The sequence below is a fragment of the Salmo salar genome, chromosome 22, assembly GCF_965601325.2.
Source record: "Salmo salar chromosome 22, fSalSal1, whole genome shotgun sequence".
Lineage (NCBI taxonomy): Eukaryota > Metazoa > Chordata > Actinopteri > Salmoniformes > Salmonidae > Salmo > Salmo salar.
The window spans coordinates 3,429,804-3,444,964 of record NC_138312.1 but is presented as its reverse complement, the minus strand read 5'-3'; the positions used below and the strand labels follow the sequence as shown (position 1 = coordinate 3,444,964).

Sequence of the window (15,161 nt, the reverse complement as noted above, 5' to 3'; positions counted from 1 at the left end):
ATCGTGCCCAGAAACCTCCTCCTTTTACTCTCTGTTCCGAACATGCTAGATGGCCAGTTTGTATAGCCTTTAGCCGTACTCTTATCCTACTTCTCCTCTGTTCCTCTGGTGATGTGGAGGTTAATCCAGGTCCTGCAGTGCCTAGCTCCACTCCCACTCCCCAGGTGCTCTCATTTGTTGACTTCTGTAACCGTAAAAGCCTTGGTTTCATGCATGTTAACATTAGAAGCCTACTCCCTAAGTTTGTTTTACTCACTGCTTTAGCACACTCTGCCAACCCGGATGCCTTAGCCGTGTCTAAATCCTGGCTTAGGAAAACCACCAAAAACCCTGAAATCTCCATCGCTAACTATAACATTTTCCGCCAAGATAGAACTGCCAAAGGGGGCGGTGTTGCAATCTACTGCAAAGATAGCCTGCAGAGTTCTGTATTACTATCCAAGTCTGTACCCAAACAATTCAAGCTTCTACTTCTAAAAATTCACCTTTCCAGAAACAAGTCTCTCACTGTTGCCCCTTGCTATAGACCTCCCTCTGCCCCCAGCTGTGCCCTCGATACCATATGTGAATTGATTGCCCACCATCTATCTTCTGAACTCGTGCTACTAGGTGACCTAAACTGGGACATGCTTAACACCCAGGCCATCCTACAATCTAAGCTTGATGCCCGCAATTTCACACAAACTATCAATGAACCTACCAGGTACAACCCCAAATCCGTAAACACGGGCACCATCATAGATGTCATCCTAACTAACTCGCCCTCCAAATACACATCTGCTGTTTTCAATCAAGATCTCAGCGATCCCTGCCTCATTGCCTGCATCCGTAATGGGTCTGCGACCAAATGACCACCCCTCATCACTGTCAAACGCTCCCTAAAACACTTCTGCGAGCAGGCCTTTCTAATCGACCTGGCCAGGGTATCCTGGAAAGACATTGACCTCATCCCGTCAGTAGATGATGCCCGGCTATTCTTTAAAAGTGCCTTCCTCACCATCTTAAATAAGCATGCCCCACTCAAAAAATGTAGAACTAGGAATAGATATAGTCCTTGGTTCACTCCAGACCTGTCTGCCCTTGACCAGCACAAAAACATCCTGTGGCGTTCTACATTAGCATCGAATAGCCCCCGTGATAAGCAACTTTTCAGTGAAGTTAGGAACAAATATTCACAGGCAGTTAGAAAAGCTAAGGCTAGCTTTTTCAAACAGAAATTTGCATCCTTTAGTACTAACTCAAAAAAGTTCTGGGACACTGTAAAGTCCATGGAGAATAAGAGCACCTACTCCCAGCTGCCCACTGCTCTGAGGCTAGGAAACACTGTTACCACCGATAAATCCACTATAATTGAGAATTTCAATAAGCATTTCCCTACGGCTGGCCATGCTTTCCACCTGGCTACCCCTACCCCGGTCAACTGCCCGGCACCCTCCACAGCAACCCGCCAATGCCCCCACCATTTCTCCTTCACCCAAATCCAGATAACTGATGTTCTGAAAGAGCTGCAAAATCTGGACCCATACAAATCAGCCGGGCTAGACAATCTGGACCCTCTCTTTCTAAAATGATCTGCCGAAATTGTTGCAGCCCCTATTACTAGCCTGTTCAACCTCTTTTGTATTGTCCGAGATTCCCAAAGATTGGAAAGCTGCCGCGGTCATCCCCCTCTTCAAAGGGGGTGACACTCTAGACCCAAACTGCTACAGACCTATGTCTATCCTACCCTGTCTTTCTAAGGTCTTCGAAAGCCAAGTTAACAAACAGATTACCGACCATTTTGAATCCCCCCGTACCTTCTCCGCTATGCAATCGGGTTTCAGAGCTGGTCATGGGTGCACCTCAGCCACGGTCAAGGTTCTAAACTACATCATAACCGCCATCGATAAGAGACATTACTGTGCAGCCGTATTCATCGACCTGGCCAAGGCTTTCGACTCTGTAAATCACAACATTCTTATTGGCAGGCTCGACAGCCTTGGTTTCTCAAATGATTGCCTCGCCTGGTTTACCAACTACTTCTCTGATAGAGTTCAGTGTGTCAAATCGGAGGGCCTGTTGTCCGGACCTCTGGCAGTCTCTATGGGTGTGCCACAGGGTTCAATTCTCGGGTCTACTCTCTTCTCTGTATTAATCAATGATGTTGCTCTTGCTACTGGTGATTCTCTGATCCACCTCTACGCAGATGACACCATTCTGTATACTTCTGGCCCCTCTTTGGACACTGTGTTAACTAACCTCCAGATGAGCTTCAATGCCATACAACTCTCCTTCCGTGGCCTCCAACTGCTGTTAAACGCAAGTAAAACTAAATGCATGCTATTCAATCGATCACTGCCCGCACCTGCTCGCCCATCCAGCATCACTTTTCTAGACGGCTCTGACTTAGAATACATGGACAACTACAATACCTGGGTGTCTGCTTAGACTGTAAACTCTCCTTCCAGACTCACATTAAAAACCTGTTGAGGAACGCCTAGCTAATATCCAATAGAACAGCATGGTGTGAAATACAAAACCTCAAAAAATCCAATAATTTAAATTTTTCAAACATAGGACTATTTTACACCATTTTAAAGATACACTTCTCCTTAATCCAACCACATTGTCAGATTTCAAAAAGGCTTTACAGCGAAAGCAAAACATTACATTATGTTAGGAGAGTACATAGACCAAAATAACCACACAGCCATTTTCCAAGCAAGGATATGTCACAAAAACCCAAAACACAGCTAAATGAAGCACTAACCTTTGACGATCTTCATCAGATGACACTCCTAGGACATCATGTTACACAATACATGTGTGTTTTGTTCGATCAATTTCATATTTATATCCAAAAACAGCATTTTACATTGGCGAGTGATGTTCAGAAAATGTATTCCCACCAAAAACTTCCGGTGAATTTACAAGAATACTCATCATAAACGTTGACAAAATACATAACAATTATTTTAACCTGTTGAGGATAGGGGGCAGTATTTTCATGGCCGGATGAAAAAGCGTACCCAAAATAAACTGGTTACTACCCTTTCCCAGAAACTAGAATATGTATATTATTAGTAGATTTAGATAGAAAACTCTCTGAAGTTTCTAAAACTGTTTGAATGGTGTCTGTGAGTATAACAGAACTCATATGGCAGGCAAAAGCCTGAGAAATATTTAACCAGGAAGTGGAGGATCTGAGAATTGTAGTTCTTCTTTCTAGCCCATTTCGAAACTACAGTATTTGTGGGGTCACGTTGCACTTCCTAAGGCTTCCATTGGCTGTCAAAAGCCTTCAGAAAGTTGTTTGAGCCTTCTCCTGTCACTGGGCAGAGTATAGCTCAGTTGCTGAGTGGACTGCCTGGGGACAAAGAGATTGGATATGTGCGGTCCCGCGAGCACGCTGTTCCTTCTTTTTCTCCTTGAATGAATACGCTATTGTCCGGTTGGAATATTATCGCAATTTTACGTAAAAAATACCATAAAGATTGATTTTAAACAGCATTTGACATGCTTCTAAGTACGGTAATGGAACATTTTGACTTTTTGTGTCTCGAATTGCGCTCGCGCGTTAGCCTTTGGACAGTGACCTGAACGCACGAACAAAACGGAGGTATGTGGACATAAATATGGATTATTTCGAACAAAAACAAAATTTCTTGTGGAAGTAGCAGTCCTGGGAGTGCATTCTGCGAAGATCAGCAAAGGTAAGAGCATATTTTTAATACTAATTCTGAGTTTAGGTTGCCCCAAACTTGGCGGGTGTCTGTATAGCTCGCTGTGATGGCGAGCTATGTACTCAGAATATTGAAAAATGTGCTTTCTCTGTAAAGCTATTTTAAAATCTGACACAGCGGTTGCATAAAGGAGAATTGTATCTATAATTCTTAAAATGCTATTTTGTTCTTTGAAATACATTTTCTTTTGTATTCCAATGTTACTTAAGACCTTCATAAACACAACCAAATGATTATTTGTTGAGATAGCATGTTGATGTCCAAAATAATCGTTACTGGCTCAAAGGTGGTTCCCTCGATGCCATGTGCTTCGTGTTAACATCCAATCCTAAAGACGGCATCCTACATCCCTGTGAAATTGGGAAGTGCCATCTTCTGGTCTTTCAACACCCCTTCCAGCAGCATGGTCTACAATCCAGGACCGACCCTGCTTAGAATCAGATGTAACCCAGCAGTTGGATGCAGGGTGGTATGCTGCAGATAAGGTTGGACTATAAATACCCTTGTTACACTTAGCTGTGAATTTGTGAAATTCATGAATTGAATTGAGAGCTGGCAACTATGAGTAAGTAAGTAGTGTGAAATATGAGTAAAACCTATAGTGTCGTGGGGGGTGAGGATGGAATTGTGAGCGTATTTGTGACCCGATTCAGGAAACTAGGTGTATGTCGCAAGTCACGACTTCACAGGATAGCCGTTGGAACTTAATATAAAAAAATGTTCATGAAAATGAGTTTTTGGGCAGAAATGCCTTCTCAAACATGTGAACTTTCTTGTGCACAATACAATGTTTTATGCCATCTGTAAATACGAATAAAACTGTTAAATTACGAGCCTTGTTGGAAAAAGTGAGCAACCTTCCCACAATCCATGATTGGCTGAGATAATGAGTGGGCTGGACATGCCGAGAAATTAGTTCGGATTGGTCTGCCATATACAGTGGTTCCTTCTTTAAAAGTTACGTCATACTGCGGCACACCCTGCGTGCTGCTGCAGCTTTCTGTGGCACATCATTTAATTCTCAGCCATTTCTTCTGTTAGTGCAAGTTATTGTTAGTTTGACCACCAGAGGGCATCTTTGAGAAGCATTTGATAGTATTCCCGGATTGGCAGTACCAGAGAATTGAACCTGTTATGGCTAGGGGGCAGTATTTTCACAGCCGGATAATAAACGTACCCGATTTAATCTGATTATTACTCCTGCCCAGAAACTAGAATATGCATATAATTATTAGCTTTGGATAGAAAACACTCCAAAGTTTCTAAAACTGTTTGAATGGTGTCTGTGAGTATAACAGAACTCATTTGGCAGGCCAAAACCTGAGAAGATTCTATGCAGGAAGTGCCCTGTCTGACAATTTCTTGGCCTTCTTGATTATCTCTACCCAATACAGGGGATCTCTGCTGTTAGGTGACACTTCCTACGGCTCCCATGGGCTCTCAGAAGACGGCAAAAAGCTGAATCGTGGCTTTGCAGGCTCTGGTTGAAAAAAGTAGCGCGTTTGGATAGTGGCTGGTCACAGTACTGTGAGACTCAGGCGCGTGCCCGAGTCGACCCCATGCTTTGTTTTCTTTCGTCTGTTTACCTAAACGCAGATTCCCGGTCGGAATATTATCGCTTTTTTACGAGAAAAATGGCATAAAAATTGATTTTAAACAGCGGTTGACATGCGGTAATGGAATATTTAGAAATCTTTTGTCACGAAATGCGCCATGCTCGTGACCCTTATTTACACTTTGGATAGTGTCTTGAACGCACGAACAAAACGCCGCTGTTTGGATATAACTATGGATTATTTTGAACCAAACCAACATTTGATATTGAAGTAGCAGTCCTGGGAGTGCATTCTGACGAAGAACACCAAAGGTAATCAAACTTTTCTAATAGTAAATCTGACTTTGGTCAGGGCTAAACTTGGTGGGTGTCTAAATAGCTAGCCGTGATGGCTGGGCTATCTACTCAGAATATTGCAAAATGTGCTTTCACCGAAAAGCTATTTTAAAATCGGACACCTCGATTGCAAAAAGGAGTTCTGTATCTATAATTCTTAAAATAATTGTTATGTTTTTTGTGAACGTTTATCGTGAGTAATTTAGTAAATTCACCGGAGGTTTGCGGGGGTATGCTAGTTCTGAACGTCACATGCTAATGTAAGAAGCTGGTTTTTGATATAAATATGAACTTGATTGAACAAAACATGCATGTATTGTATAACATAATGTCCTAGGTGTGTCATCTGATGAAGATCATCAAAGGTTAGTGCTGCATTTAGCTGTGGTTTTGTTTTTTGTGACATTATATGCTAGCTTGAAAAATGGGTGTCTGATTATTTCTGGCTGGATACTCTGCTGACATAATCTAATGTTTTGCTTTCGCTGTAAAGCCTTTTTGAAATCGGACAGTGTGGTTAGATAAAGGAGAGTCTTGTCTTTAAAATGCTGTGAAATAGTCATATGTTTGAAAAATGGAAGTTTTTGTATTTTTGAGGAATTTGTAATTCGCGCCACGCCCTATCATTGGATATTGGAGCAGGTGTTCCGCTAGCGGAACGTCTAGATGTAAGAAATTTGGCAAAATTAATTTGATTAATATTACGGTGTTTCCATTCAGAGGGTCCCTGGTTCGAGTCCAGGTAGGGGCGAGGAGAGAGACGGAAGCAAAACTGTTACACGGCACCATTTTAATCAGGAGAATCTCCTCTTTGTAATCATGCAAGTCTGGGCAGTGAGCTTGTTTGTCATCGATCGCTAGACCAGAAATAGTCAGCAGTTTTTATTTTTTCCCTACTTTTTCCTTACGCAGACCTAAGCACAGTTGACACCATCGAGGTGCTTTCTACACAAGTTGTTTTTTTCCAGTTTTGTCCGACGAACAGATTGTAGTGGTAAAATGAAAAGGGATACATTTTTCATGGAGCATCACTCCAGTCAAAACAGGCTCTGCGAACGTTCGATTCCATTCATTTGCTATGGACTCGCGCTAGTTCCGGTTTAGCCAACATTCTTAATCCGTTTTTCAGCCTTGGGTGAATTTTGAATTGTTCTATTGTCCAGCCTATAGATAGCCAGAGCGAATTTACGAAAGCACCCGAATGTCCATTCAGAAAGCACAATGACTATACCATTTAGCTAAACTAAGAATGACGAGAATAATCAAGTCAATACACGTTGGGGGGTTAGATAACTATAGGCTAATGTACTGGCAAGTTTGATGTATAACTACTAACGTTAGCTAGCTAGCCTCTTAGGGATAGGGGGCAGTATTTTCACGGCCGGATGAAAAACGTACCCAAATTAAACTGCCTCCTACTCGGGCATTGGAGGTAGGATATGCATATTATTAGTAGATTTTGATAGAAAACACTCTGAAGTTTCTAAAACTGTTTGAATGATGTCGGTGAGTATAACAGAACTCATATGGCAGGGAAAAACCTGAGAAGAATCCAACCAGGAAGTGGAAAATCTGTGGTTGTAGTTTTTTCAAGTCATTGCCTTGACTGGTCTAAGGAGATCCCAATTTCACAGGGATGTAGGATGCCGTCTTTAGGATTGGATGTTAACACTAGAAGCACATGGCATCGAGGGAACCGCCTTTGAGCTAGTGACGATTATTTAGGACATCAACATATTATCTCAACAAATAATAATTTGGTTGTGTTTATGAAGGTCTTAAAATAGCTTTTCGGTGAAAGCACATTTTGCAATATTCTCAGTAGATAGCACGGCATCACAGGGCTAGCTATTTAGACACCCAGCAAGTTTAGCACTCACCAAAGTCAGATTTACTATAAGAAAAATGTTATTACCTTTGCTGTTCTTCGTCAGAATGCACTCCCAGGACTTCTACTTCAATAACAAATGTTGGTTTGGTCCCAAATAATCCATTGTTATATCCAAATAGCGGCGTTTTGTTCGTGCGTTCAAGACACTATCCGAAAGGGTAAATAAGGGTGACGAGCATGGCGCATTTCGTGACAAAAAAATTCGAAATATTCCATTACCGTACTTCGAAGCATGTCAACTGCTGTTTAAAATCAATTTTTATGCCATTTTTCTCGTAAAAATGCGATAATATTCCGACCGGGAATCTGCGTTTAGGTAAACAGACGAAAGAAAATAAAGCATGGGGTCGACTCGGGCACGCGCCTAAACCCATAGTACTCTGATCGGCCACTTGCCAAACGTGATAATGTGTTTCAGCCAGAGGCTGCCTCGATATCATTCCGCTTTTTCCCGGGCTCTGAGAGCCTATGGGAGCCATAGGAAGTGTCACGTTATAGCAAAGATCCTCAGTCTTCAATAAAAAGAGCCAAGATGAACAACAACTTGTCAGACAGGCCACTTCCTGCATGGAATCTTCTCAGGTTTTGGCCTGCCATATGAGTTCTGTTATACTCACAGACACCATTCAAACAGTTTTAGAAACTTTAGGGTGTTTTCTATCCAAAGCCAATAATTATATGTATATTCTAGTTACTGGGCAGGAGTAGTAACCAGATTAAATCGGGTACGTATTTTTTCCGGCCGTGTCAATACTGCCCCCTAGCCCTAACAGGTTAACCTAGCTAGGTTCATTGTTTACCTAGCTAGCAAGCTATATGCCTTAAGCTGAAGTGTACTGTTAGCTAGCTAGGCTCTGGGATACGAATAACAACGTCAGCTAGTGATCCAGCCGTTTGCTGTTCTAATTAGAGCCTAATGTTAGCTAGCTGACATTGAACCTGGTTGGGTATTTCCCAGCACTATGGCTTTGTTGGCACTTTGTTCATTGTTGCTTAACTAGCTAACATTAGCTGGCTGGCTAGTTAGCTAACATTACGTGACGTGTGTACAATACCCGTTGAATATGGTCAGTGTCAGTAAACGTCTGCAAAAAAGAGTACTGAAATTGTTGCCAGCAGAGCTGGTTAGGCTGTTTTCATGTTATCCAGAGGTAAACAAATCATCGGCCAGAGTATCAGGTGTGCGCCCTGAGAGCGGGGCTAAAGCTTAAGAGGGTGTGAACGATGCTGAATGGGTGTACACAAAGAAGAGCTCTTCACGAGATACCAAAACATTCAAAGGCCATTTTCTCAAAAGTGAGATTACAAGTTGATCAACTTTCAAAGCAGAAATACTTTCACATTGTTCCTCAAATGCAGTGTCTGATAGACCATTTTGTAGCTCTGAGTCGCTACTTTTATCCAATGTAAAAACACCTTTTCAAATTTTGCTACACAAGGTTGAGTCTCATTTTTGTGTGCTGAGGAAGTGAGAAAATAACTCTGTTAGCAGCTGTGTTGATGTCACTCACCTCGTATAGCGTGATGACACCATTGGTCTCGTTAGGTGCCTTCCACTGCATGAAGATCTTCTCCTCGTATGGTCCGGTCTGGGTGGACTCCATTGGAACAGAGCCGGGAACTGGAGAAATGTAAAGACACACAAAGGAGTGACGGCATGTTCAAGCAAAAGCATGCAAGCAGGTTTGAGCACTAAAGAACACACACATTGATTAGCCAGTACAGTTTCACAACGCCACAGTCTGATTGAGAACAATTGAACCATTCAACAACGTAGTATCTGAGACATTACAGCACACAACGGCACACAACGGCACACTCAAAATCATCATCCAAAGCAAATATCAACACTTTGTTCCTTCTCAATCACACTTATGATAACTGTACATATTATACATATATCGACACATATACTGATACAGTGAATGAGTTTATCAGGAAGTGCATAGGAGATGTTGTACCCATTGTGACCATTAAAACCTACCCCAACCAGAAACCGTGGATAGATGGGAGCATTCGTGCCATACTGAAAGTGCAAACCACCACATTTAACCAGGGCAAGGTGACTGGGAATATGGAAGAATACAAAGAGTGTAGTTATTCCCTCCGCAAAGCAATCAAGCAGGCTAAACATCGGTATAGGGACAAAGTTGAGTCCCAGTTCAATGACTCAGACACGAGACGTATGTGGCTGGGTCTACAGACAATCACGGATTATAAAAGGAAAACCAGCCACGTCGCGGAGACCGACGTCTTGCTTCCGGACAGGCTGAACACTTTCTTCGCTCGCTTTGAAGATAATACAGTGCCACCAACGCAGCCCGATATCAAGGACTGTGGGCTCTCCTTCTCCGTGGCCAACATGATTAAGACATTTAAGCGTGTTAACCCTCACAAGGCTGCCGGCCCAGATGGTATTCCTAGCCGCGTCCTCAGAGAATGCACAGACCAGCTGGCTGGTGTGTTCACAGATATATTCAATCTCTCCCTATCCCAGTCTGTTGTCCCCACATGCTTCAAGATGGCCACCATTGTCCCTGTACCTGTTCGTAAGCATTTCACTGTAAGCGTACACATCACTGACAAACTGAAATGGTCCACACACACAGACAGACAGTGTGGTGAAGAAGGTGCAACAGTGCCTCTTCAACCTCAGGAGGCTAAAGAAATTTGGCTTAACACCTAAAACCCTCACAAACTTTTACAGATGCACAATTGAGAGCATCCTGTCAGGCTGTATCACCGCCTGGTACGGCAACTGCACCGCCCACAACCGTAAAGCTCTCCAGAGGGTGGTGCGGTCTGCCCAACGCAATTCTGGGGGCAAACTTCCCGCCCCCCTGGAAACCTACAGCACCCGATTCCATAGGAAGGCTAAAAAGATCATCAAGCACATCAACCATCCAAGCTACTGCCTGTTCACCCCACTATCATCCAGAAGGCGAAGTCAGTACAGGTCCATCAAAGCTGGGACCGAGAGACTGAAAAACAGCTTCTATCTCAGGCCATCAGACTGCTAAACAGCCATCATTACCACATCAGAGACGGCTGCCTACAGACATAGATTAGGAATCACTGGCCACTTTTAGAAATGGATCACTAGCCACATTAATAATGTTCCGTATCATCTCATACTGTTTGTATGAACTGCACTCCACACTATTCTAAGGTATCTTAGTCAAATTTAAATTGTGCTTACATATAGGCATCACCTATATCATATGTACGTATATACTGTATTGTATTCTATACTACACCACTGACTGTTAAACAGCCATATCCAGCACATCAGAGGCTGCTGCCTATAGACATAGATTAGGAATCACTGGCCACTTTAAGTAAATGAAAAACTAGCCACTTTAATAATGTATCCATATCTTGCATTAATCATCTCATATGTGTAAACTGTACTCTATGCCATGCCACTATCTTAGTTCAATGCCGCTCTGCAATAAACAACCATTCAAAAGTTTGAGGTCACTTGTTTTTGAAAGAAAAGCAAATATTTTGTCCAATAAAATTACATCAAATTGATCAGAAATACAGTGTAGATGTTGTTAATGTTGTAAATTACTATTGTAGCTGGAAATGGCAGATTCTTTATGGAGAATCTACTTGGGCGTACAGAGGCCCATTATAAGCAACCATCACTCCTGTGTTCCAATGGCACGTTGTGTTAGCTAATCCAAGTTTATCATTTTAAAAGGCTAATTGATCATTAGAAAACTATTTTGCAATAATGTTAGCACAGCTTTAAACGTTGTGCTCATTAAAGAAGCAATACAACTGGCCTTCTTTAGACTAGTTGAGTATCTGGAGCATCAACATTTGTGGGTTCGATCACAGGCTCAAAATGGCCAGAAACAAATAACTTTCTTCTGAAACTCATCAGTCTATTCTTGTTCTGAGAAATGAAGGCTATTCCATGCGAGAAACTGCCAAGGAACTGAAGATCTCATGCAACGCTGTGTACTACTCCCTTCACAGAACAGCACAAACTGGCTCTAACCATAATAGAAAGAGGAGTGGGAGGCCCCGGTGCACAACTGAGTAAGAGGACAAGTACATTAGAGTGTCTAGTTTGAGAAACAGATGCCTCACAAGTCCTCAAATGGCAGCTTCATTAAATAGTACCCGCAAAACACCAGTCTCAACGTCAACAGTGAAGAGGCGAGTCCGGGATGCTGGCCTTCTAGGCAGAGTTGCAAAGAAAAAGCTATATCTCAGACTGGCCTAATAAAAAGAAAATATTAATATGGGCAAAATAACAGACACTGGACAGAGGATGATTGGAAAAAAGTGTTTTGGACTGACAAATCTCAATTTGAGGAGTTTGGATCACAAAGAAGAACATTCATGAGACGCAGAAAAAATGAAAAGATGCTAGATGAGTGCTTGACGCCATCTGTCAAGCATGTTGGAGGCAATGTGATGGTCTCGGGGTGCTTTGGTGGTGGTAAAGTGGGAGATTTGTACAGGGTAAAAGGGATCTTGAAAAAGGAAGGCTATCACTCCATTTTGCAACGCCATGCCATACCCTGTGGACAGCGCTTAATTGGAGACAATTCCCTCCTACAACAGGACAATGACCAAAAGCAAAGCTCCAAACTTTGCAATAACTACACTGCTCAAAAAAATTAAGGGAACACTTAAACAACACAATGTAACTCCAAGTCAATCACAATTCTGTAAAATCAAACTGTCCACTTAGGAAGCAACACTGATTGACAATACATTTCACATGCTGTTGTGCAAATGGAATAGACAGCAGGTGGAAATTATAGGCAATTAGCAAGACACCCCCAATAAAGGAGTGGTTCTGCAGGTGGGGACCACAGACCACTTCTCAGTTCCTATGCTTCCTGGCTGATGTTTTGGTCACTTTTGAATGCTGGCGGTGCTTTCACTCTAGTGGTAGCATGAGACGGAGTCTACAACCCACACAAGTGGCTCAGGTAGTGCAGCTCATCCAGGATGGCACATCAATGCGAGCTGTGGCAAGAAGGTTTGCTGTGTCTGTCAGCGTAGTGTCCAGAGCATGGAGGCGCTACCAGGAGACAGGCCAGTACATCAGGAGACGTGCAGGAGGCCGTAGGAGGGCAACAACCCAGCAGCAGGACCGCTACCTCCGCCTTTGTGCAAGGAGGAGCAGAAGGAGCACTGCCAGAGCCCTGCAAAATGACCTCCAGCAGGCCACAAATGTGCATGTGTCTGCTCAAACGGTCAGAAACAGACTCCATGAGGGTGGTATGAGGTGGGGGTTGTGCTTACAGCCCAACACCATGCAGGACGTTTGGCATTTGCCAGAGAACACCAAGATTGGCAAATTCGCCACTGGCGCCCTGTGCTCTTCACAGATGAAAGCAGGTTCACACTGAGCACGTGACAGACATGACAGAGTCTGGAGACGCCGTGGAGAACGTTCTGCTGCCTGCAACATCCTCCAGCATGACCGGTTTGGCGGTGGGTCAGTCATGGTGTGGAGTGGCATTTCTTTGGGGGGCCGCACAGCCCTTCATGTGCTCGCCAGAGGTAGCCTGACTGCCATTAGGTACCGAGATGAGATCCTCAGACCCCTTGTGAGACCATATGCTGGTGCGGTTGGCCCTGGGTTCCTCCTAAATGCAAGACAATGCTAGACCTCATGTGGCCGGAGTGTGTCAGCAGTTCCTGCAAGAGGAAGGCATTGATGCTATGGACTGGCCCGCCCGTTCCCCAGACTTGAATCCAATTGAGCACATCTGGGACATCATGTCTCGCTCCATCCACCAACGCCACATTGCACCACAGACTGTCCAGGAGTTGGCGGATGCTTTAGTCCAGGTCTGGGAGGAGATCCCTCAGGAGACCATCCGCCACCTCATCAGGAGCATGCCCAGGCATTGTAGGGAGGTCATACAGGCACGTGGAGGCCACACACACTACTGAGCCTCATTTTGACTTGTTTTAAGGACATTACATCAAAGTTGGATCAGCCTGTAGTGTGGTTTTCCACTTTAATTTTGAATGTGACGCCAAATCCAGACCTCCATGGGTTGATAAATTGGATTTCCATTGATTATTTTTGTGTGATTTTGTTGTCAGCAAATTCAACTATGTAAAGAAAAAAGTATTTAATAAGATTATTTATTTCATTCAGATCTAGGATGTGTTGTTTAAGTGTTCCCTTTATTTTTTGGAGCAGTATATTTAGGGAAGAAGCAGTCAGCTGGTATTCTGTCTATAATGGAGTGGCCAGCACAGTCACCGGATCTCAACCATATTGAGCTGTTGTGGGAGCAGCTTGACCGTATGGTACGTAAGAAGTGCCCATCAAGCCAATCCAACTTGTGGGCGGTGTTTCAGGAAGCATGGGGTGAAATCTCTGATTACCTCAACAAAATGACAACTAGAAAGCCAAAGGTCTACAAGTCTGTAATTGCTGCAAACTGAGGATTCTTTGACTAAAGCAAAGTTTGAAGGACACAATTATTATTTAAATTAAAAATCATTATTCCTAAACTTGTCAACGTCTTGACTATATTTCCTATTAATTTTGCAACTCATTTCATGTATGTTTCATGGAAAACAAGGACATTTCTAAGTGACCCCAAATGTTTGAACGGTACTAAATATACAGTATGTATATATATTCTTAATCCATTCCTTACTTAGATTTACATTTATTTTGGGTACATGTTTTGAAACTGTTAGACATTACTTGTTAGATATTACGGCACTGTCAGAGCTAGAAGCACAAGCATTTTGCTACACCCACAATAACATCTGCTAAACACTTGTATGTGATAAACAAATTTGATTTGATATATTACAATTACTTTTAAAGTGTTAACTCATCTTAATGGGGGAAGTAGGAAGACAGTGCTGGTAGCTTAACCCCAGGGCTGATGGAGTGAGCAGCTGAAGTCAAGGGAAACCTCCGCAGTGCTCAATCCTGACTCTTTGATTTGATATTAATTTATGCAGTCTGATGATTGGACGAAAGTTCTGATAATACCTTTGTTAAAAGGCCATTTAGTCCAACTTCACACTACCACTCCTTAATAATTGGCATGGCAGACGAGAAGAATGTGGCAGGTGTAATGTACACGATGGGAAACAGAGCTGGTTTCAAGCGCAGGGCGCAGCAGGTGTTTATTGTAAAGGACCACAGGAGGAGGCAGATAGCTGGGACCAGGGGAAGGCAGAAGGTCATACACAGGGAGTCCATAAAGGCAACAGTACAGGCAGGGAAAAGGCTAGTAACGTCATCCGGGAGATCAGGCAATAGGCAGCTAACTGCTCTGAAAGATGTGTGTCCCAGAACAAACAATACCTCACAATGATAGGGTGCAAAGAAGTGAACTAAATAGTGTGTGATAATGACATACAGGTGTGTGAACAGGTGATCAGAATTCAGGTGATTGGGATCTGGAGAGTGAGCTGCGTTCAGGGGATCTATGTGTTTGAGAGTGTGAGCTGGAAAGTGGGCTGGAAAGTAAGCTACGTTCAGGAGATCTACATGTTTGAGAGTGTGAGTTGGAAGCAAACGTTACAGCTGCTCTTGAATAGTATTGGCATTAGCTCCCTCAACAGGGCAGATGGAGGGATAGAGGGATGGAGAGATACGGGAACTGGACTATTTTTGCACATTGCCAAGCTTTAAGGTAGAAAGAAC

General features: G+C 43.1%; 1 protein-coding gene across 4 annotated transcripts in view; it reads right to left on the bottom strand.

The window, feature by feature from the left end:
- Positions 1-15,161, bottom strand: part of LOC106582631 (receptor-type tyrosine-protein phosphatase T) — a 593,162-nt gene that overhangs the window by 283,614 nt on the left and 294,387 nt on the right. For all 4 annotated transcript variants that reach the window (XM_082967335.1, XM_045705246.2, XM_082967334.1 and 1 more), the window contains one exon: positions 9,016-9,125. In XM_082967335.1, the coding sequence (XP_082823461.1) occupies positions 9,016-9,125 (110 nt within the window). The remainder of the gene's footprint in view (positions 1-9,015; positions 9,126-15,161) is intronic.